Source organism: Palaemon carinicauda, chromosome 37, assembly GCF_036898095.1.
Source record: "Palaemon carinicauda isolate YSFRI2023 chromosome 37, ASM3689809v2, whole genome shotgun sequence".
Taxonomy (NCBI): Eukaryota; Metazoa; Arthropoda; class Malacostraca; order Decapoda; family Palaemonidae; genus Palaemon; species Palaemon carinicauda.
Genome location: NC_090761.1, coordinates 36,615,240 through 36,637,203, shown reverse-complemented (window position 1 = coordinate 36,637,203; position 21,964 = coordinate 36,615,240). Strand labels below are relative to the sequence as shown.

Here is a 21,964-nt window from a genome sequence, read left to right as displayed (position 1 = left end):
GCAGGGGGAGGAGGTGGTGGAGTTGTAGTGGTGGGAGTGGGACGGGCGAGACGGTGGTTCGGGCCTACAACTGGCCTGTAGATTGCAATATGGTAATTAGCGACAGGTTGAAATATCTTAGAAGACTGTTCGGTTCTTCAAATTCTAAAGCGTAATATCAAAGCTCAGATCGTCTTCACCTTTCCTAGAACAGCTCACACCCAAAATGGCAACGATCTCTTACACACAAGAACAGTATTATCTAATTGTACAGCTAAATGTTAGAAGAATAATTCCAACTCTGAAGCAGCAGCAGCCAAGCCTTTATTTTAAAAGTTTCTTTGTCCTTTCTGTTAGACAAAGGGTTGAGTCAGAACTTAACCTTGAATGCTTCTTTGATGCCTTTAATACCAGTCATAAAAGTTGTAAATTCTGATTGGAGTCAAGGTTCTTGACGGTCAAATCGTTATTATGAATTTTCGTAATGTCTATTCCGAACTTAAACTTTGTTTCCTGTTTCTTTATGGGCCATTTTCAATGAACTTCAACAGTAATGCAAAACCTAATCTACCTAACACAGTTGTAATTCTAATGTAGAACCCTTTTAGTGTTTATCAAATACATCATTTCCTAGTGTTTATGTAGTTATACCCAACAGTCGACTGTAACATCACCATATACAGTGCTAAATCTTAATCAGTTTTAGCAATGACCTGTCTAAAGTAGGAATGATAGCAAAAGAAATTCTAAATTACAGTCCATATTGATTATTAAGCATTGAATTAAATCGTGATAGACAACAGCTATACACAATGAGATTAGTTAAGGTGTAATGTTAGGTCTTGATGGTTTTCTAACAATGTGATGTTAGCGTTTCTTTCTGCTGTATGCCAATTTCCTAATGTCAGACCTTGTTTTGATAAGTCAGATGGCCTCTTTTCGACTCTGGGGAAATATGTAATTCTGTATCTATTAATCCTGGGCAGTATTTGGTCGCTGAGAAAACTTAACTTCAAAATGTGTATACAAATAGTGGAATCTGTAATGCTTTTCATGTCTGATCTATTATATGTAAATCAACTTTGAAAAATGGTGAGTCTTGAGTTGTTATTACTGGTTTCAGCACTGATTTCTGTCTCATTCTCAAATTTCTTTTAAAATAACCACCTAAAGAGTTTCATTTTATTGTTTTATCTGCGTCTAAACCTAAATTGAATGGTGTTCCACAGTGTAGTATTCTGGGGCATTTGTTAGTTTCAGTCCCTTGCCAGTGACGATATATTTGAAGGTAAAAATATGACTACCGTATGCAGGTAACGGAACTCATACTAAACTGAGTTTTCTCTCTTATCAAATGTCAGATACATATTTTCTGAATAAGTTCTGATGCAAGAAAGAAGTTATATACTGTAAAGTCAGCAAGCTATGATGAAAGAAAACAAAATAATCAAATGATCTCTAAAAAATATAAGAGATGATGTTTTTTACCTTAATTTCCTTGAATTTCAAAGTTAATGCAATTTGATTTTCGAAAACTATGTTCTTTAGACCTAATCTAGTTTTAGATTTTGAATACCAGTTTTGTAGATTTCCTGCTTGTGAATAGTGATTAGCTCGTCATCAAAGCAGTTCCCATATAAGCAGAATATTCCTCAAAGATTAGTCAGAATATAGGTTAGCTTACAGATTATGAAATGTTCAAATATTATAAAAGAATATTCCGATAAATATATTTCAAGATTTTTAAGTCTCATGTACTTGCCTTGGACGGGAAGGATTTGTTCTAGTCGCAGGTTTTTCAGCGGCTGCAGGGGCTCTAGTAGGCTCTGCAACTACTGCTGCTGCTGCTCTTGCAGGAGCCTTAGTTGGTTTTCGTCTCTGGCTATCGGAAGAGTGAATTCTTTGCTGTGATCCAAGCTCAGGAACATCAAAACCAGATGCAAATGCAGCTGCTAAGATGTCGCCGCTTATTCTGCCAGAATTGTCACCAAGAGTAGCGAAGTAATTTTCAAAGTATTCTGTGTAGTAGTCAGCGCTGGAATAAACAAATTGAAATTAAGTTTACCTTCATGATTATGCAAATTCTCCAATATTCAACTGGATCAAAATATCGAAAATCTAAACCATTAGACAATAAAAGTTTCAAGATCTATAAAACATACCATTCGGGAACCTCCCTTGGTTCATCACAAGATTTGGTGGCAGAATTGAAGACTTGACCAAATGCACAGCCATTTCTTCGAGGAGTGTCTCCATTGATGCAGACGTAGAAGTATTGGCAATCATCTGGATCAGCATAGCGAGGATGAGCTACAGCTACATCAAGACCAACCTTGGGGCAGGTGAAGTTAAGCACCTCTGAAATATACAAGGCATGTTTAAAACACGGTTAAAGTTATATCTAATGTAAGTGAACTGCCAAATCAGTAATAAAATGAGTTAGAAAGTCCTTTTACTCATCCAGATTACATTAAGCTGCCGGAATAACTTTCAATGATTTAAGGTCTTCCGGCTGAAGTTTGATCTAAGTATCATCAGATGGTATGGGGCACAAAATACTTTGTCTTTGGATATTATTCACTTGAATTTGATAATTAGAGTCGCTGTTCCGTATATGGTTGGGTGATAATCCTTTGCAATTAGCGAAGGTAAATAAATATCCTTTTTAATAGGAATATGGTTACATTACAGCAACGTTTTGATCACCTTTTTAAAGATTTATAACTGCTAAAAATAAATTTGAAATAGGGAGAAACTCGCAATTATAATGCAGAAAATTTCAGATGGATATAAAACCGATAGAAAAAGATATCCTCATTTCTTTCAGATTTTAGATGAGTTTTAAGTTCCTTGGGAATAGTTGAAAAGTAAAAATCATGCATTTTCAGCTCTTCAAAGAAGAAGTGGATAGCTATTTACTATTACTGCATCAGTTATAGACAAAGTCGAGATATCTAACTTCAGTTCTAGAAATATACATATATTAGTGTACAGTTTGCTTCATTAATTCCGGTACCCTTCACGGTTAGCTAAGGAGACGTCTGACAGCTGTACACTGTACGGGGCAACGCTCTGTTTAGCAAAAGAGAAACTGTTGGCAACGCTGGCTGTGTAGCAAAGTCGCTGAGCTTGCAAATACGTGTTCAAAGACATTTTAACTAATTTTACGAAATGCTGTATAGAAAAATATTGTTATATGCTAAACAGCATTTTGTAAAATTAATAAAAATGCTTTTGACTAATTGCCCAGAAGCTCATCGACTAGTCTAACACGCAGCGTTGCCAACAGTTTCTCTTTAAGATTTTTTTTTTCTTTTTTCCAAACACAGCGTTACTTGCTACAATGTACAGATTTCAGACGTCTATTTAGCTTACCTTGAAGTGTACCAGAATTGATGAAGCCAACTGTACGAGATTGTGCTAAGAAACAAGACACGCAAATCTTTTTTTTTTCGGTTTAAAAAAAAAATTATTGTTGCTCATATTTTGGCAATGCAATATTCTAGGGTATAACCATTTAACTATTCCACAGCTTTCGTTACAAATGCTTCGGAACCTGAATGAATGGGTGGCCCTTTCCGAATGCCTTAGTTTTACTATTATATCTAGGAAATTGGTTTTGGCGATTAGAGATAGAGGAAAGTGAAGTTTTCCCCGTTCCGTTCATTCTCAAAAACTTACTTTCAGAGGCACAGTTAGTCCTTCCAGCTGCTTCAGGCCAAACGCAGGTGCCAGTTTTGAGGGAGAAGACCAGTCCCTCTGGGCATGTAATGAGGTTGCCGACACCATTAGTACAATAATAGAACTGATGGCAGTTTGTCTCTAAGGGGAATGGATAGTAGCCATTCTGACGGGGACACACATCCGTAGGCTGAGGAGGTTCTGTTTTAATAGAATGGAAATTAGAAGAAATAAGTAGATTTATTCTCAAAATTATATGAAGTTTCATCCCTTATATATATATTTATATTAGAAAAATGGTGGCATTTGTTTCTATTTCTTTGACATTGGAGATGATGCGGTTTTCTAAACTTGGGATACATGCAACTAACTCTTCACAGATTGTGAGCATTCTTCTTAATTAGATGCTAATTTTTGCTATAATCTGATCAAGCATATTTTCTTAAATAGGCCACACAAATACAAGTTAGAATCTAGTGCAAAGATTATGGCTTTGTGTGCTTAAATTGTCATTTAACTAAAGTAATTTTGAAGGGGTACTCTAAGTATCCTATATGATGAGTTTTTTTTTTTTTTAAATTACCATATAGATTAACACAATGACTAATTATCAAATAGGGTAAGTTATGACTCAAAGACCATTGATCTACTTGGTTAATAACCGTAACTTATCCTAATATTTTTGTTTTTATTAGAGTGGCAGTCAAATGCCCTATCTACTCATGTCACTATCATATTCATCGATGTAATACTTACGTAATTCAGGCCTCTCAGCGCAATCAATCTGGAAAATGAAGTCACATTTTTCCACTCTAGGGTTCAAGTCATTGAAGGCCATTCCATCAGGGCACAGCTTCTCTGTTAAGACATCGTCCACGCATTCATAGTATTTGTCGCACTGGACGGCATCAGCGAAGTAGCCGTTGGGTGACGGGCACTGGGTGGAAAACTCCTGCCCGAGGACTGGAAAAGGGGAAAAGGAGAGTTATTGTTTTTTTTTTTTTTTCAGATATATTAGAATTTCAAATTGTCACTCATCAATTTGACCATCTGAAAAGAAGACCAGTAATAATCATAATTTTATATATGCGCGGCTTTGTCCATGTCTGATTGTCTGCAAACTTTCGTGAGTATATATGTATGTATGTGTATGTGTGTATGTATGTGTATATATATACATATATACATATGTATATATATGTATGTATATATATATATATATATATATATATATATATATATATAAACATTTTTCCGTAACAAGGCGTTTCGTAAGTTACCTACATACATATAATAGTGTGTATATGGTAATAACTTTTTTTTTTTTCCTGTACACTTCAGTAAACCACGGACACTTGCACAGAAGGAATATAAGTACTACACTTCCTCCCTGGCAAAAAAAGAAATAAATGGGATGAAGTCTGGTTCGATATGTAGTTAATTCTTATGCCTTGTACCTAAGTGTTTCTTAATAAGCAAGTAGGAAGAGACCGAACTATTGCAACACAGCGGAAATGCCGTAAGGTAACCCTGTCTGACCTTCAGGGTCCAGTTAATCGTAATTGACTACAGAAATGTGTCCAAAGAATATCTGCAGTCTAAAAATACATAGATGCACATACACACACACACACACACACATATATATATATATACATATATATATATATATCTGTATATATATATATATATATATATATATATATATATATATATATATATATATATATATATATATATACACAATATAAACACACACACACACACATATATATATATATATATATATATATATATGCATATATATTTATATATACACACAGTATGAACATATATATATATATATATATATATATATATATATATATATATATATATATATATATATATTCATATATATATATATATATATATATATATATATATATATATATATATATATATATATATATATATATATATATATAGACATTTTAAGTGAAAGATTCATAAAAGCAAATCAGACAATGGCTAGTTTAAGTGAAATTTGGAAATCAAATCACATGAAATTACATATAAAAACTAAACTATATATCTGTTTCGTGAGATCTGTGATACTCTATGGACATGAGTCATGGTATGACAATGGAACAATCTCCAAAATAATCAGTAAATTTGGAAACAAAGCCCTCCGACGAATATTGGGAATTAAATGGCAGGACATCATTAGAAATGAAACTGTAAGAGAGATTACTCGAGTGCCATATATAGACAAGATCATGGTGAGGGGTAGATGGAGATGGTTTGGGCATGCTCTTCGAACTCACCAAGCGTTTAACTGGGGTCTACAAGGTACTAGAAGAGTTGGAAGACCCAAGCCTACTCGGCTGAGGACTGAAGCATGAAGTAGATGATATCTATATATATATATATATATATATATATATATATATATAGAGAGAGAGAGAGAGAGAGAGAGAGAGAGAGAGAGAGAGAGAGAGAGAGAGAGAGTAAGGGTTCATGCCCTTATGAAGTAAATTGATGTTGGATAACGGACTGTAAATTATTGTCAGTGACTTATTCTTGATTGATAATTCAAACCGGATATCTTGCTTCAATATCTTCATATTTGTATTTACACTTATCGCATATTCATCCATATTTTGTTGTTCTAGGCTTAAACACCATTGAAACATGACCCTACCATCTCATGAGCTATGAAAGGTACACTAGCCCAGCCGCTTGTCAGTGACTACCAGCATCTACTATGTCAAAATGTCAATGACTACCAGCATATAATGGGTCAAAATGTCAATGACTACCAGTATATAATGGGTCAAAATGTCAATGACTACCAGCATATAATGGGTCAAAATGTCAATGACTACCAGCATCTACTTAGTGAAAATATCAATGAATACTAGCACATACTGGGTCAAAATGTCAAGGAATACAAGCATATACTGGAAGCAACAAAAAGATGGCGGGGCTAGCTCACTCCCTTCTAAAGATTTGCTGAAAAGCTGCAAGTTTCATCTCTTCTGACAACTGCACTTCCCTTCAGAAAGGAAAATGGGGGATGGAAAAAATAATAAAAAAAATTTACTCTTTAAGAGATTTTAGCGCCTTAAAGGTAAAGCTCACTGGTTTTTAAGAAAGTTTGTAGGTATTTTGGGAGCCATCCCTACACCCTACGTCTTCAACTGGTACTAAGGTAGTAGGTTGGCCAGGGCACCAGCCGCCCGTTGAAATACTACCGCTAGTGAGGTATGGGTTCTATTGACTGACCAGACAGTACTACATTGGATCCTTCTCTCTGGTTACGGTTCTTTTTCTCTTTGCCTACACACACACACTGAATAGTGTAGCCTATTCTTTACTTATCCTCCTCTGTACTCATACATCTGACAACACAGATTACCATACAAATCTTCTTCACTTAAGAGGTTACTGCATCGTAATTGTTCAGGGGCTCCATTTCTCTTGGTAAGGGCAGAAGAGACTCTTTAGCTATGGTAAGCATCTCTTCTAGGAGAAGGACACTCCAAAATCAAACCATTGTTCTCTAGTCTTGGGTAGTGTCATAGCCTTTGTACCATAGTCTTCCACTGTCTTGGGTTAGAGTTCTCTTGCTTGAGAGTACACTTGAGCACATTATTCTATCTTATTTCTCTTCCTCTTGTTTTGTTAAGTTTTTTATAGTTTATATTGGAGATATTTATTATAATGTTACTCTTCTTAAGATATTTTATTTTCCTCTTTTCCTTTCCTCAGGGGGCTATTTTCCCTGTTGGGGCCTTTGGGCTTATAGTATCCTGCTTTTCCAACTTGGGTTGTAGCTTAGCAAGTAATAATAATAATAATAATAATAATAATAATAATAACAACAACAACAACAACAACTGGGCCTCCTAGCCACTGCGATCACTTTATTTATATATATATATATATATATATATATATATATATATATATATATATATATATATACTGTATATATCTGTATGTATATATTTGTGTATATATAATAAACATGGATATGTATACTTGTATAACATATACATACTGTATACACGAGTGTAATCATAATATGCAGTGAAAATGGTATCTACTGCCTGTGTTTTGTAAGAGGCTTCGGTTATGACTCTCATTTTTATTTTCCAAGAGTCATGATTTAACTTCTATTGTTTGGTCATTGTAACAAAACCGCAAATATTGGAAAAAAGATCATATTTCATTATAAAAAAAATATGAATGCCTGTTTCGATATCATTAATTTTAATGGTACTTCAAGCAATCTTACTGGTAGAAAGACAATATTTTAATCTATGAAGGTATATCGAAATATTAATTGCAGGTGTTTTCAAGAGAGAGCCGCCTTCGGTGTTTGTTCACGAATCACGTGACTGTTCTGTAAGAACAATATTTAAAGTTACATTCTTTTTGATGGGAAAGAAAATAGTTATAAAGCTAATCATGAAAATGTGTTGCATTGTAAAATGTAGTCTTTTATTTTTTTATTTTATGTACATGTTATTCCGGTAGCTGTTTTTACTTCGAATGGTGCCCTTGAGAACAGACCACTTCCTCTCTCTCTCTCTCTCTCTCTCTCTCTCTCTCTCTCTCTCTCTCTCTCTCTCTCTCTCTTTGTCATTAGAATGTTGGTAGTAGGATAAAAGGTTTCTCTTCTTGGTAAAATCTTTTATAACTTTTAATTAGTTTTTATTCCATTTCAATGCATTGTCTCATAATTAAACAAAAAATAATGAAAAAAACAAAGATAGTTAGATATAATCTCTCATTACGAAATCACCTCGCCCTTAAATTCCTCCCTTTTTGGTTCAACTCGATTTCCAGACCCAGCCCTGCGGTTTCTCATCTTATCCCGCACAAAAACCTTTGTGTTCCCATAGAAGGATATGGGTTAGGATCTGCTGTTGAATAACAAACATCCTTGATGGTCTCCTCTGTTTCCCGTTAACCTTCGATTCTTGGTATATTTTCCCTTCCTGGTAGAAACTTTGTTCATGTATCTGACGACAGCGTCCTGAAATCCAAGGTCCTTCAGGGGACTGGTAGCTTCAATTAATTTTTGTTCTTTAACTTTGAAACGGGTCGAGTTGAATGTATTTTCAACATACGGGAAAGGCTGTTGTATTTAGGATACTATTGTAGTTGGTAATGCATTATCCAAGTTCTCCATTGCTTACAATGATGAAAAATACCTTAACTTTGAATTTAAAATGTAAATCAGTTGGAAAAAACAATAGTTATGTTTCTTGTTTCCCGAGTCTGGTCCAAAATGAATCCACGTTCTAAAACCTCCAAAACCACGCCTGGTCCAAAATCAATCCATGATTCCAAACAACGTCTGGATTTCCAAGAAAAACTGCGCTTTTCTAAAATGGTTGGTGTTATGTTTTTCAAAAATTCCCTTTCTGACGTAATACCAGAAGTGGAATATTATTTTCAAATCTTGAGGAAGTTAGAGGCTACAAGTTAAGCAAGTGAAGACAAATAAATTATTATATTATGCAGCTTTAAATTTAATTAAGAGTGAAATAAAGAGAATGACGTAGAAAACGGATATATTTTTTGTACTCCATAGTCCAAAGAGAGAATCATCGACTATTAGGTATATCACGCTGAATAGATGAGAGAGAGAGAGAGAGAGAGAGAGAGAGAGAGAGAGAGAGAGAGAGAGATAAACACTCGGTGATACGCTGTGCACGTTTTTTGGTTGTGTTTATATAATTATATTTATAACGTGGTACAGTTAACACCAATACCTATGTAATATTTCAAATGCATGCAATTTTCACATTTCAATCAAGTCAACATGATCATGTCATAGGAAAAAGTCGCTGAACATGAACTGCCCCTCAGTCCTTTCAATGACAGACTTTTTGTTCATAAGAGGAAGTAATTATTCATAGGATTTTAGAATTCAAGGATACCACACTTATCACTTAGAAAGTGAACTACTTTTCTTGACCATTCGCCGTCAATTAGAAGGTGAACAACTTATATACATGTCTTGTCACTTTAGAACAGAAAGGGTTGGGCAAGCGGAATCCATCAATTAATTTTTTTATTTTTTTTTTTATTTCTACTAATGTGAGATGGTTCTTCAATTGTATTTTTTCTTCTGTGAAGCTATCTCTTTCGTTAGGCCTATGATATAAGGAGTTAGGTCTTATGTGAATTCCTAAGATTATTTTTATGGCCAAAAACAAATAAACGATAGTCGTGAATATTGTTTTTTTTTTCGTCGTCGCCTAAAAAGCTGAGAACATAGATAAAACTTAACTCAGTATTTCCTTTGTGAAGGAATGATTTATTCAAATCATGAAGCCAGATAAAATAGAACAAGTAATCCTGTTAGGGTTTTTGTTGTCGTGTATCAAGAGAGAGAGAGAGAGAGAGAGAGAGAGAGAGAGAGAGAGAGAGAGAGAGAGAGAGAGAGAGAGATTATGACCAACAAAGTTCGGGGTGATAATAAAAGAAATCATATATATATATATATATATATATATATATATATATATATATATATATATATATATATGTGTGTGTGTGTATGTGTATGTGTGTGTGAATGAAAAATAATCGAAGTACATTAAGTATAACAGAATGGATCCTTAGATTTTGCAAAAGAAACAGGAGAAGGAAGAGGAGACGATAAATTGACGAACTGAGGCCGGCCTTTTTTCTACAGTGGACCAGTAATGGCTGCTGAATATACAGTATATATATATATATATATATATATATATATATATATATATATATGTGTGTGTGTGTGTGTGTGTGTGTGTGTGTGTGTGTGTGTGTGTGTACAACTGTAGGTCCAAGACAGCGATTACCTCGCAACCTACCTCCACCCCCCAGATCCACCTAATCTGTAAATGGTTACTAAAAGTCTTCTGATATTAAACAATGAAGCAGTATGATCCCATAAGGTTTATTAAGATTCACTATTTTTCTATTTCTAATCTTTATTTAAAATGAAAATAATGTCATCATAACGTCCCCAATGGTTTTCGTAGGATTAATTTTGTTTGCTGTGAAATATATGATTGCATAACCACAATCTTCGTTTCGTAAAGTTGAGATTTATTTTGGTGAATGTCACCAGGAGACTTTTCAACATTGTTGAGATTTACTTGGAACTGCCCTTAACAGGGAGACCTTCCAAGCAATACAAATGGAAACTTGTTGACTCAGAGTATTTTTTTTTTCTGAGTAGTTGATAACCTTGATGGTACCGTTCTCTCCTGCATTGCCCAAACCTGTACATAATCATGTTTGCCCAATATGCACAACCGGCTTTTATATTTCTCTCTCTCTCTCTCTCTCTCTCTCTCTCTCTCTCTCTCTCTCTCTCTCTCTCTCTCTCTCTCTCTCTCATTCTGCACAGGTCATGAGAGGTGGAGGAACGGTGAAAGTACTGTGAGTATGTGCAAGGTATCTCAACTGCCACCCCCTCCCCTTTCCCCATGGCCTGACTGCCCAGTTCCATCAAACCCGTTGGTTAAAACCAACCTTCTACCTTGGCTCCTCTCCCCCATCCTCCCACTTCTCCCTTCTCCCAGCTTTTAAAACCAGTTTTAAAGATTTGGCTTTAAGTTCACGCTCTTCAGGTTTCATCCATCTTGGATCCTACTGTGGATGCAAAATGAAAGAGCTGTTTCCAAGGTGAGTTCGTCGAGGAGACCCCGTTTGGAGGGAGGGGTGTTGTATATTTTCGTTGGTGTTTTTATGACATTTTCTATCACTGTTAGAATTAGGTAAATTATACATATCCTTAGGAATAGAAGGCTTCAGCGATGATATAGATGCAAGATTAGAAAATATATTAGTACGGTTTCCTACCGGCTGCATAATCTCCCAATGCCTGAGGTCTTCAGTATTCATTTTCTAAGTAATTGAAGGAGCTAAACCGTACGACAAGCTCAGTAGGTTTTTCGTCTCAACGTCCATTTGAGTCTTCTATTATATCTCGCTAACATTTTTCAGTAATGGCTACCTCGGTCCAGAATTACTTTCCAGGCCCTAGCACTTGAGCATAAGCCTAACACCCTAAACCCAAATTCATACTTTTGATATTTTTTTCCGTTTTCCGGTGACATGGGTCGCCGCCCGGCTCCTTGTGTTGGGTTGGCGACTCGCCATCTAAGGATTGTAAGCCATGAGTGCGGGGATCATTGCATTACCTCCTTAAACATAGGCTTGCTTTTTCAAGTGTTTTGATAGTCCTTTTATTTGGGTGTTTTTCCACTTTCTCAACCGAGTACTTTCCAGGGCTCACTTCCTCCTACCTCCAAACACTTCCGACTCAATAATCATACATTTTTTTTTTTGGCGTACGAACACTTTATTTTTTTTATTTTTTATTCTTGCTTTTATCTGTATTGATAAAATTACTACTGATTTCATCATTGCCAATTATGTGCAATGAATACTGATCATTAAACTCCTCATATATCAGGAAAAGTAGATGAAAAATCAAAGGTGAATTTCTTGTTTCGTCTCTTTTATGAAACTCAACGTTCATTAGATTACTTAAGTAAAATTCCTTCGAAAAACTATAGATGTATAGAGAATGGAATAAAGGATAAATAAAATGTGTTGGTTTCAAAAGAAATTAGAACATTACTTTAAAATTTTCAATAAGTTGACATAATATACATGAACTTAATAAGGATCTATTGCTTCATTTTTGTAAACCCCCCAAGGAGGATAACTTCCACCCGGTTTTTCTCGTTTAAACTGAATCACTGTTATTGGAATAGTGGTTAAAGGAGAAGGCCATCCAGTAAAGAAATTACAAAAGGTCATGAGGTTACTCGGCGCCGGAGAAAGGTCACTCTATGACCTTACTGTATGTCACTAGAGTCATGCGATGCCTTAGGCTTTCGAATAGCTGTAAGTGAATTTGTATATGTTAGGATTCACCCTGTTTTTTCCATATATGTAGATCATTAAAAAAATGGATAAAACAGAAATTGAAAGATAAAAAGTAACTTTTTTACTTAAATACATGATTTACTGTTTTATAGAATTATAAGTATCTTAAAAATAAAGTGAAAGATTACTATCATTTGTAAAAGAGTTATGTATTGTTTTAGGTGACTAACCTTCCAATATCGATCCAATTCTATAAGTAAAAATGACACTAATAAGAAGAAAACAATCCACTAATAAAGTTAAATCTCCGGTCTTTTTTCCTTCTTCCTTGTTTTTCTTGCTTCTTTCATCCCCGATGAAAAAAAAAAATTTCTATGCCTTCTTCCTCAGCCTCTCATTTGAGAGAAATACTTATTTCTCCATACATTTTTAGTTTTACTCTTTTTACCTCAGTATCAGTGTCTAAATAATGCCAGAGGGGAAATGCACCATTAATTTGAATTGGATGACTGGCATTATATGTAAATGCTGATTTTCTATATTTGTCTCATTAACTACTAATTTCTTCTTATTCTCGTTTCTTTTATCTTGTGATGATTCTATTCTGTGGAAGTTTATTGTGAAAGTCTATGGTGTTCATATACAGCTTCCATAATAGTTATGATGATAATAATAATAATAATAATAATAATGATAATAATAATAATAATAATAATAATAATAATAATAATAATAATAATAGGAAATTTTACCAATTTACCTACTTTCTACTTGAACGTATTTACGTTAATATTCAACTCAAGACAATGAGAAAAACATGAACATCATAATAAATTTATGAAAAAAGTTCTCTCTCTCCCTTAACAATGTTCTATTTAGGTTCAAGTAATTTTTTACACGATTATTAGTAAAGTTAACGAGAAGTAACATGAACAGTAATAATACAAATGATAACAAGAACTCGCGATTTCTTAATGTTTCTTTTAATGTTATAAATGCGCGTGAGGTTATGTGTGTTTGTTTGTTTGTTTGTTTGAGAGAGAGAGAGAGAGAGAGTGAGAGAGAGAGAGAGAGAGAGAGAGAGAGAGAGAGAGAGAGAGAGAGAGAGAGAGAGAGAGAGAGAGAGAGAGAGAATGGTTAACGTGGAGCCTCAAATCAAAATCATGAAACCATGGCCCCCAAAAGATTGTATACCTTCTCTTTTCCCTTCCTTATTATTATGGAGCCTCCCTTTCTCTTTTCTCCTTTCTCTTCTACGTTTCGTTTATCACTCAAACTTTCTAATAGCATGGAGTGTTCTTATACAGTATGTTTCAATTTCTCTTCCGTAACATTGAGAAATCTTCTTTTCAGTGTATATATATATATATATATATATATATATATATATATATATATATATATATATATATATATGTATGTATGTATGTATGTATATATAAATATATATAATGCATATATATACACATATATATGCTGTATATATATATATATATATATATATATTATATACATATATATGTGTATATATATATATATATATATATATATAAGTTTCCCTTAAGGACTATAGAAGTTGAAATGCAAATAAAAATATATATATATTTATATGCTTGCAAATATATCTGTATATACACATTCATAGCCTAAATACATGAGCTACACACACAGATACACACACACACACACACACACATATATATATATATATATGTATGTATGAAATATATGTATGTATATTTTCGTACATGCATATTACATGCAATATTTAATTTGCATTTATATTACTGGCTTACTCTTTTGAACTTAGACTGAATAGCAAAAAGTTAAATATTAGCATAAAATGATGAAGAATTTATAACAATGACAAAGACATAATAGAAGATAATTATATATGCTATCAGATATTGTAGAAATTTCAATAAATACAGGTAATTTTATTTTTTATTTTTTATTATGTAGGGCGTTCCAGGATGGGGTTAGCTTGAACCCTAAATATTTGTAAGTGATTATATTACACATTGATACATACAAGCACATTGTACAGTACATACACATATACATGTACACACACTCACATGTGTGTGTTTGTGTATGTATATGTTCATAATTATTCTTAAAACACTAGTAAAATACACAGTACCATAAACAGAAAACACAAATATTGCCAAATGAAATGATCCAACGATCAACCATACATACCAGAGACCACGATGGCGAACGTTACTAACACTTTGAACCACATCTTCATACTAAGTCTCCTACCATTCGTAGACTCTTGTCCAAGTCTCCTGCGTTCCCTTGCTCTTTTTTTCTTACTTCTCTCCCTCTTTTCCCCAACAACTTCCCTCTCAGTCTCCAACAATTGCTCAACTTTCAAATCGGGAGACTAGAAAAACAGCGTTACTATTATTACCGGCTTCTCGTGGCGTCACTATTCTTTTGCATGGCAGGATTCTCGTTAATGAGACTTTTCTTATTTAGTTTAATATCGTACCGGTTGCTTACCAATGACATTATAATGATAGATAATTTCTGAATGATTATCTATGTTCGTTTCCTTAATCAAATAGAAGAGAAAAACAAGAATTGGTCCCTTTGGATGTGGCAAGGTTACGCAGCAAAAGTAAAAGTTACAGGTAGGAGACCTAACGGGATAAACGACATTTTCTTAATGCTTCTCTTATTTTCAGTTATGGTAGTCAAAAGATTTTATCTTTATAAATCTGTAACTATAATATTGAATGACAAATAATTTAGGAAGCTTTAATATTGAATAATAAATAATTTAGGAAGCTTGGTAAATTCTGTGATATGCAATATAGGAAAGTTTAGAGTACACCGGCTTTAAAAAAAATAAAAAGGGAAAGTTATCCTGTGAGACTTTCCTTTTTGTTTATGTGTAATCTTCTTTTACTTTCCTACTTGTTTAAAAGTGACAGTTTCATATAAGTAGAATTGATCAACAGTTAAGAATGATTCATGTATTTCTTTCATACTGAAATTTGTTAATAATCTAATAAACAGTATTGCAGCATTTGATTAATCAGTAAATGAATCCCATTAATATAATTTAGATAATTAATCATATATGAATTTTAGCTAATTTTCAGACATAATATTAAAGTTCAGCTAGATTTACCCTTTTACTTTGTGTCTAATTTTCCCGAAATATCAAGAAATGAGATTATGCTATTACTCATTAGATCATATTCAATGAAGTTTATCAAACTACAAGTGTATCTGTCTGTCATTGCTAAGTTTATTACTGCCTAAACTGTATTCTAGTATATCTTAGATCATAGTAGAGAGAGAGAGAGAGAGAGAGAGAGAGAGAGAGAGAGAGAGAGAGAGACAAGGGGTCAGAGTCCTTGACCTCATTGTTCAAAGGTTAAATGATGAGCTGAACCGTTCACAACTTTACCGTTCGTGTTTTAAATTGATGAAAGTAATGGTTAATGGAGAAGGTAATTCAAAATGATTGACTTATAAGCAAAATAATGGTATCTGCAATTTTGGATATTCTATATCGGACACCTTGACAAAACATCGGGATATTCCTCCAAAGTAAACGATTAAGGTTCGCATCGTTGAGAAAAATGTCAGAATGAATTCCGAAAGTAATAAGAATGTAGGTTTCATTTGCTTCATTTTCTGTTATTTTAAGTTCGTAGTGACAATCTTGAAAGTATATACGTCTCAGAGGGTTTACTTACACAAAAACATATGTCATTTAAGAAATAATGAAAAGCATTTTGGGAGTTCCCATTCAACAGCACATAATATTGATTTTTATTCCTTAACTTTCAAACAAAAATCTACTTTCACTCAGAAGGACAACAGTCCCTCTTCAAGCACACATACTTTCCCAATTTTACTTTCATCTACTCAGTAATTGAAACATTTAAGAGCATCGAAATTTTCAAAACTATGTTTTACTGATTTTTTTTTTCACAAATTATCATTGCAAATTACAATAGCTCTTTGATCGTAGAATTATAAACTATCTTTTACATGTATTGAATATAATTGATAAAATTAAATAGATTTAAAGTCAATGTTTCTAAAGACTATATTTATCTGTGTTAGAAGAAATGTAAATGTCCTTTTATTTTGAATTTTATGATTTCCTGTATATATTCATCTATACAGCAATCATTAAGCTAGCAAATATCACACAAACACACACACACACATATATATATATATATGTATACTGTGTATATATATATATATATATGTATATATATATATATATATATATATATATATATGTGTATATATATGTATATATATATATTTATATATATATATATATATATATATATATATATATATATATATATATATATATATATATATATATATCATCATCATCATCATCATCTACACCCATTGACGTAAAGTAACTCGGTTAGATTTCGCAAGTCGTCTCTATCTTGAGGTTTTAATTCAATACTTCTCCATTCACCATCTCCTGCTTCACGCTTCATAGCCCTCAGCCATGTGGGCCTGGGTCTTCCAACTCCTCTCGTACCTGGTGTAGCCCAGATAAATGTTTGGTGAACTAATCTCTCTGGAGGAGTGCGAAGAGTATGCCAAAACCATCTACATCAACCCCTCATCTTGATCCTTCTCCCCCATTTCCAACTGTTCTACGCGTTACAAAATCCACGAGGAGGATAAACGACATAGGTGACAACACCTCCCCTTGGAGTATTCCACTGTTCACTGTAAATTCTTTTGACAGGACCCCATTAACATTAACTTTGCACTTGCTATGCTCATGAACCGACTTAATCAAATTACTTATTTATGAGGAATTCCATATTAACGCAAGACTCTCCAATAAATTGGCTGGTGCACACTATCAAAGTCTTTTTCATTGTCTACAAATGCCATCAAAAGTGGTTTTCTATACTCTACGCATTTGGTTAGTACAAGTTTTACCTTTTAAAAATCCTGCTTGTTCATCTCAGATTTTCATCATTCTTCTCTCTAGTCCCCTCAGAATAAGCATGTTTCATGACAACTGACGTAAGTATGATGCCTCTGTAATTATTACAATCACTTAGGTTCCCTTTTTTTAGCCATTCATCTAATTTTGTTTCTTTATGCCACATTCTGAAAAATTGACTGTTTTAATAATATCTTTTGACTTCCAACACCCTGAATTCATTCATGGGCACATCAGTGTCTTCATCAGCTTCAAGTATATCAATCAATTTATTCATTTCAAATACCCTATTCATAACCTCTCTAAAGTGTTCCATCTAACGTTACCTTTCTTCATCTTCTGTTGTTATAACAGATCCATCCCTCCTTTTGATGGGCTTATGCTTCTTCTTCTTTGCCCCCGTAGAGATTCCATTAATAATGCTATGAGAAATTCTTACACCATAACCGCTGCCTGAATTCATATTTGTCAGCCTCGTCTGCTTTCCTGTCCAAATAATATATCCAGTCATTCGTGGATTTTATTTTGACTTCACTATCAATACTGGAATACTTAGCATGTTCTACCTTGTAATTTTCATTACTTCCTTGAAAACTTTCAACAATCAATAAATCAATATATACGTATGTATGTATATGTATATATATATACATATATATGTGTGGATATATATATATATATATATATATATATATATATATATATATATATATATATATATTATACTGTATATATTACTTATTACTATTTTTTCGAAATTTGAAGTAGCATTCATAAATGCTTTACCTAACTTAGAAAAAAATTATGTTAACGAAATACAGTAATATGAATTGTTTAAACTCTAATTAGATAATAAGATAAACAATTAAGAATATTTCTCCTTGTAGATACCTGAAATCTAACGCTAACTTTCAAGACATATATAAAGGAGATACCAAGATTTTCTTCCAAAAGGAGTACAAAGATCAATGCATGAATAGAGACCTTTTGCTACACTCGAGAAGAGAGAGAGAGAGAGAGAGAGAGAGAGAGAGAGAGAGAGAGAGAGAGAGAGAGAGAGAGAGAGAGAGAGAGAGAGAGAGAGAAAATGTGACCTTAAATTTATTCCTTATAGACAAGCAATTGAGGGAGAACTGGTCCACAAAGGTGTGCTCAACCTTGGAGGTACTCATTTTTATCGCGGTGACACCAGGTCTACACCTTTTTTTCTCTCCTTCATTGCACCTCGAGGAAGTTGGAAGCATTGGGGCGGAAATTCTTCAAAGTCTGAAATAATTGCGCAAATCTATTCAAGATCTTACAGTGGGTCATTGAAGGTGAGACAGAAATGAATAATCATGTTTTTCGTAAATCACGTTAAAGCTGATGATATTTAAGCTAATTGGAGAAACTTTAACGATAAATGTCTCTATATTACTAAGAAAGCTACATTGTTTTTCTTATTTTCATTTTCGAAAAATAAATTAATGAAACGCAAAGAATTAAAATCGATTACATCGAAATCCCGATGAAATTGTTATTAACGAATGTAATGTAACTAGACATCTTAAGAAATTCCATCTTTTCTGACCTGGTTAAAATTGTGTAAGCTCTGTTCATATCAGTGTAGGCAATTGCTTTGAGGTGGGTGTGGCCAGTTGATGTAATAAGACACTAAACGTCTCGTATTATTACTAAGAATTTGATCTTCTTGAGAGGTTTTGTGTGATTATTATGCCATAAAGATGAATCCCTGAGATGTAGTCAAAAATCAATAATAGTTTTGATCTTTCTATACTTGATTGAAAGTGTCTTTTGATTGCTTTTCTGTTGTGATCAAATATTTTCACTGGACAAGTTCTCTATCTAAAAGTTCAGTTACTTGTTTTTAAAACATTGTAAAAGAATTCATTAGCCTACTTTTCAGCTTTTTTCAGTAATGGTAAATATGTTGGTTATGCCAACAAAAATCCTTCTCAGTAGAATTCTGTTAATCATCCGAGCAGCAAAAAGAAAAAAAAATGCTTTAGATTTGATTTTTACTTTTTAAATTACGTTCAGCCTTTTTGGTACAATAGGCAGGGATGTTATCAAATGGACCGACAGTTCCAAAAAGTTTTGAATTCTTTATAAATTTCCTCTTATTTTCTGTTTGTTCCTTTGACCTTGTCTCATTGAAAAGGGGCCAACAAGATTTTGTCACTCTATTTAAACTTGGTGGACGAATACACTTCCTTTGTGATAATGTTCTCTCTTTTACAGTTATGCACACATTCAGGGGAAAGAAAAGGACACCATAAACCAATATATTACTTCAGCAGAGCATGTTAACAAAAATATTAACACTATGATGCGTTTGTCGAATGAGATATTCAAGGTATCTATGTGATACAGTACCGGCTGCCCTGACATTAACATTCATAGCCTGTGATATGAAGCAAAATATATTTCATATTCTAATGAGTATATAATTAGTATTGACGAAAAGGGAAAAATAAAATCCATAGAAGTGGTCCAGCATTGTGGCTGCTTCCTGGTAATTGTATTTAAAATTCAAACAATATTTCTAGTAACTCTTTCTCTACCAAAGTTTGAGGTATCATTATTAATAGCAAAAGATATGTTTTGCTTTCATGATTTGGGAATAGGTCACAAATTTCTTTGCACATATCCATTGACTCATTCTTCCCACAAAACCAAATCTTTCATTTAAATACCAGTCCTTTTGTTTCTTCTTATCTGTATTCTTGAGACACAGTTTGATTGCCACGAACTGCTTTTGTTATTCTAGATAGTTCTTGTTTCATATAGATTTTTATGAACATTCGACAAAATCATAATGGTCATAACAAGAGGTCTACTTAAGCTTTTATTTAACAGTTTTTTTTTCTCTGGCCATAATGATTTCGAGAGGTTTTGCCCGTAAATCACTTATTCCCAAAAGAATTGAAAATTCAATTGAGATTATTCTTGAGTTCCTTCCACTATTTAATAAACCCTAAATTACTATATTAATTTAAATTTGTTGTTAAGAAATAGAGCCTTTCTTTTAAAAAGTAAAATTTCCTTGGACCATTGCCTAAGCATTTGAAAAATTAGGTTTCAAATGTAGGACTTTTTCGACTTGAAAAACTTTTGATTCAAACTCGAGACATATATCTAGTTGATTAAAAAAGTTATTGATTTTATTAGGAAAATTATGCATTCTTCCTTGAGTAAACTAAAATCATCCGGGAAGAAGAATTTCTTTTTACATGGGATTTTTTTTTCTTAATCTGTGAGTAAAGAAAAATATTTATCAAGAAATTATGTTTGGTGGAAAACTCCCTCTTCGCCAGAACGCTACTCAGTTGTTGCTCTTAAAAATCTGTTCAATAAACGCATACGATATAAATTAATGTTTCTTGGGGAATATTGTCTTTTCCTTGAGAAATTTATCAAATCATATCAAGGAGCGCACGCTTAAGGTATCCATATATAGAAGTTTCCTTTTAATTTGAAGAACAGAGTCATTAATCTTTGGAAATTTTCCATTTTGTTTCAAATTTTACAGTAACCGTGAGAATTCTCATTGTGTTCTTTACCTTATTATTATTATTATTATTATTATTATTATTATTATTATTATTATTATTATTATTATTATTATTATTATTATTATTATCCGATACTGAGCGGGTGTGAGGGAACCTCAGTTTAATAAGGAACTGGAGAATTACGACAACGCCAAACATTCTTATATTTATTTCCATCACCAATAAACAGCAACATTTCAAACACCTCTGTGTTTATAACCATGTTCCTGGGTAAAATAAAGTAAAATGAAATAGAGCAAGGTGTACATGAATATTGTAAGCAAGTAAAATTTAGAATTGGAAAAGGCATATTTAGGCAATTTTCAACGGGAAACTATAAATTTCATAATTAAGTTGTGTTGATTTATATTTTATAAAGATTAACTCGGATATTCTTATCTCATTTTCATATGAGTCTCTCATTGGATAACTTTTCAATATTATACAGAGGCTCAAATGAAAATAAACTAAGAATTACAGAGTCAATATTTATAAAATCTGAAAAACTTCAACTTAACCAAGAAATTCCCGTTGAAAATTCCCTGTATATGCCATTCCCCAGTCTAAATTTCACTTGTTTACAATATTTATGTACAGCTTGTTCTATATTATTTTACTTTCTTTTACCCAGGAACATGGTTACGAACACAGAGATGTTTAAAACGTTGTTGTTTATTGGTGATGAAAATAGATAAAAGAATGTTTGGCGTTGTTGTAATTCTCCAGTTCCATATTATTATTATTATTATTATTATTATTATTATTATTATTATTATTATTATTGTTATTATTATTATTATTATTATTTATCATCATCATCATTATTATTATTACTATTATTATGATTAGTATTATTGTTATTATTATTGTTATTATTACAAGACACGTTATAAACTTAGCTGGA

At 32.8% G+C, this 21,964-nt stretch overlaps 1 protein-coding gene across 1 annotated transcript in view; it reads right to left on the bottom strand.

Annotated features, from left to right (window-relative positions):
- LOC137629573 (protein obstructor-E-like) overlaps positions 1-14,911 on the bottom strand; it is a 15,538-nt gene extending 627 nt beyond the window's left edge. The window contains exons 1-6 of the mRNA XM_068361013.1: positions 14,752-14,911; positions 4,417-4,623; positions 3,661-3,861; positions 2,142-2,337; positions 1,742-2,014; positions 1-75 (exon numbers count right to left, since the gene is read on the bottom strand). The exon at positions 1-75 is cut by the window's left edge and continues 627 nt beyond it. Coding sequence (XP_068217114.1) covers positions 1-75; positions 1,742-2,014; positions 2,142-2,337; positions 3,661-3,861; positions 4,417-4,623; positions 14,752-14,800 — 1,001 coding nt within the window. The 5' untranslated portion in view covers positions 14,801-14,911. The remainder of the gene's footprint in view (positions 76-1,741; positions 2,015-2,141; positions 2,338-3,660; positions 3,862-4,416; positions 4,624-14,751) is intronic.
- Positions 14,912-21,964: the final 7,053 nt, after the last annotated feature.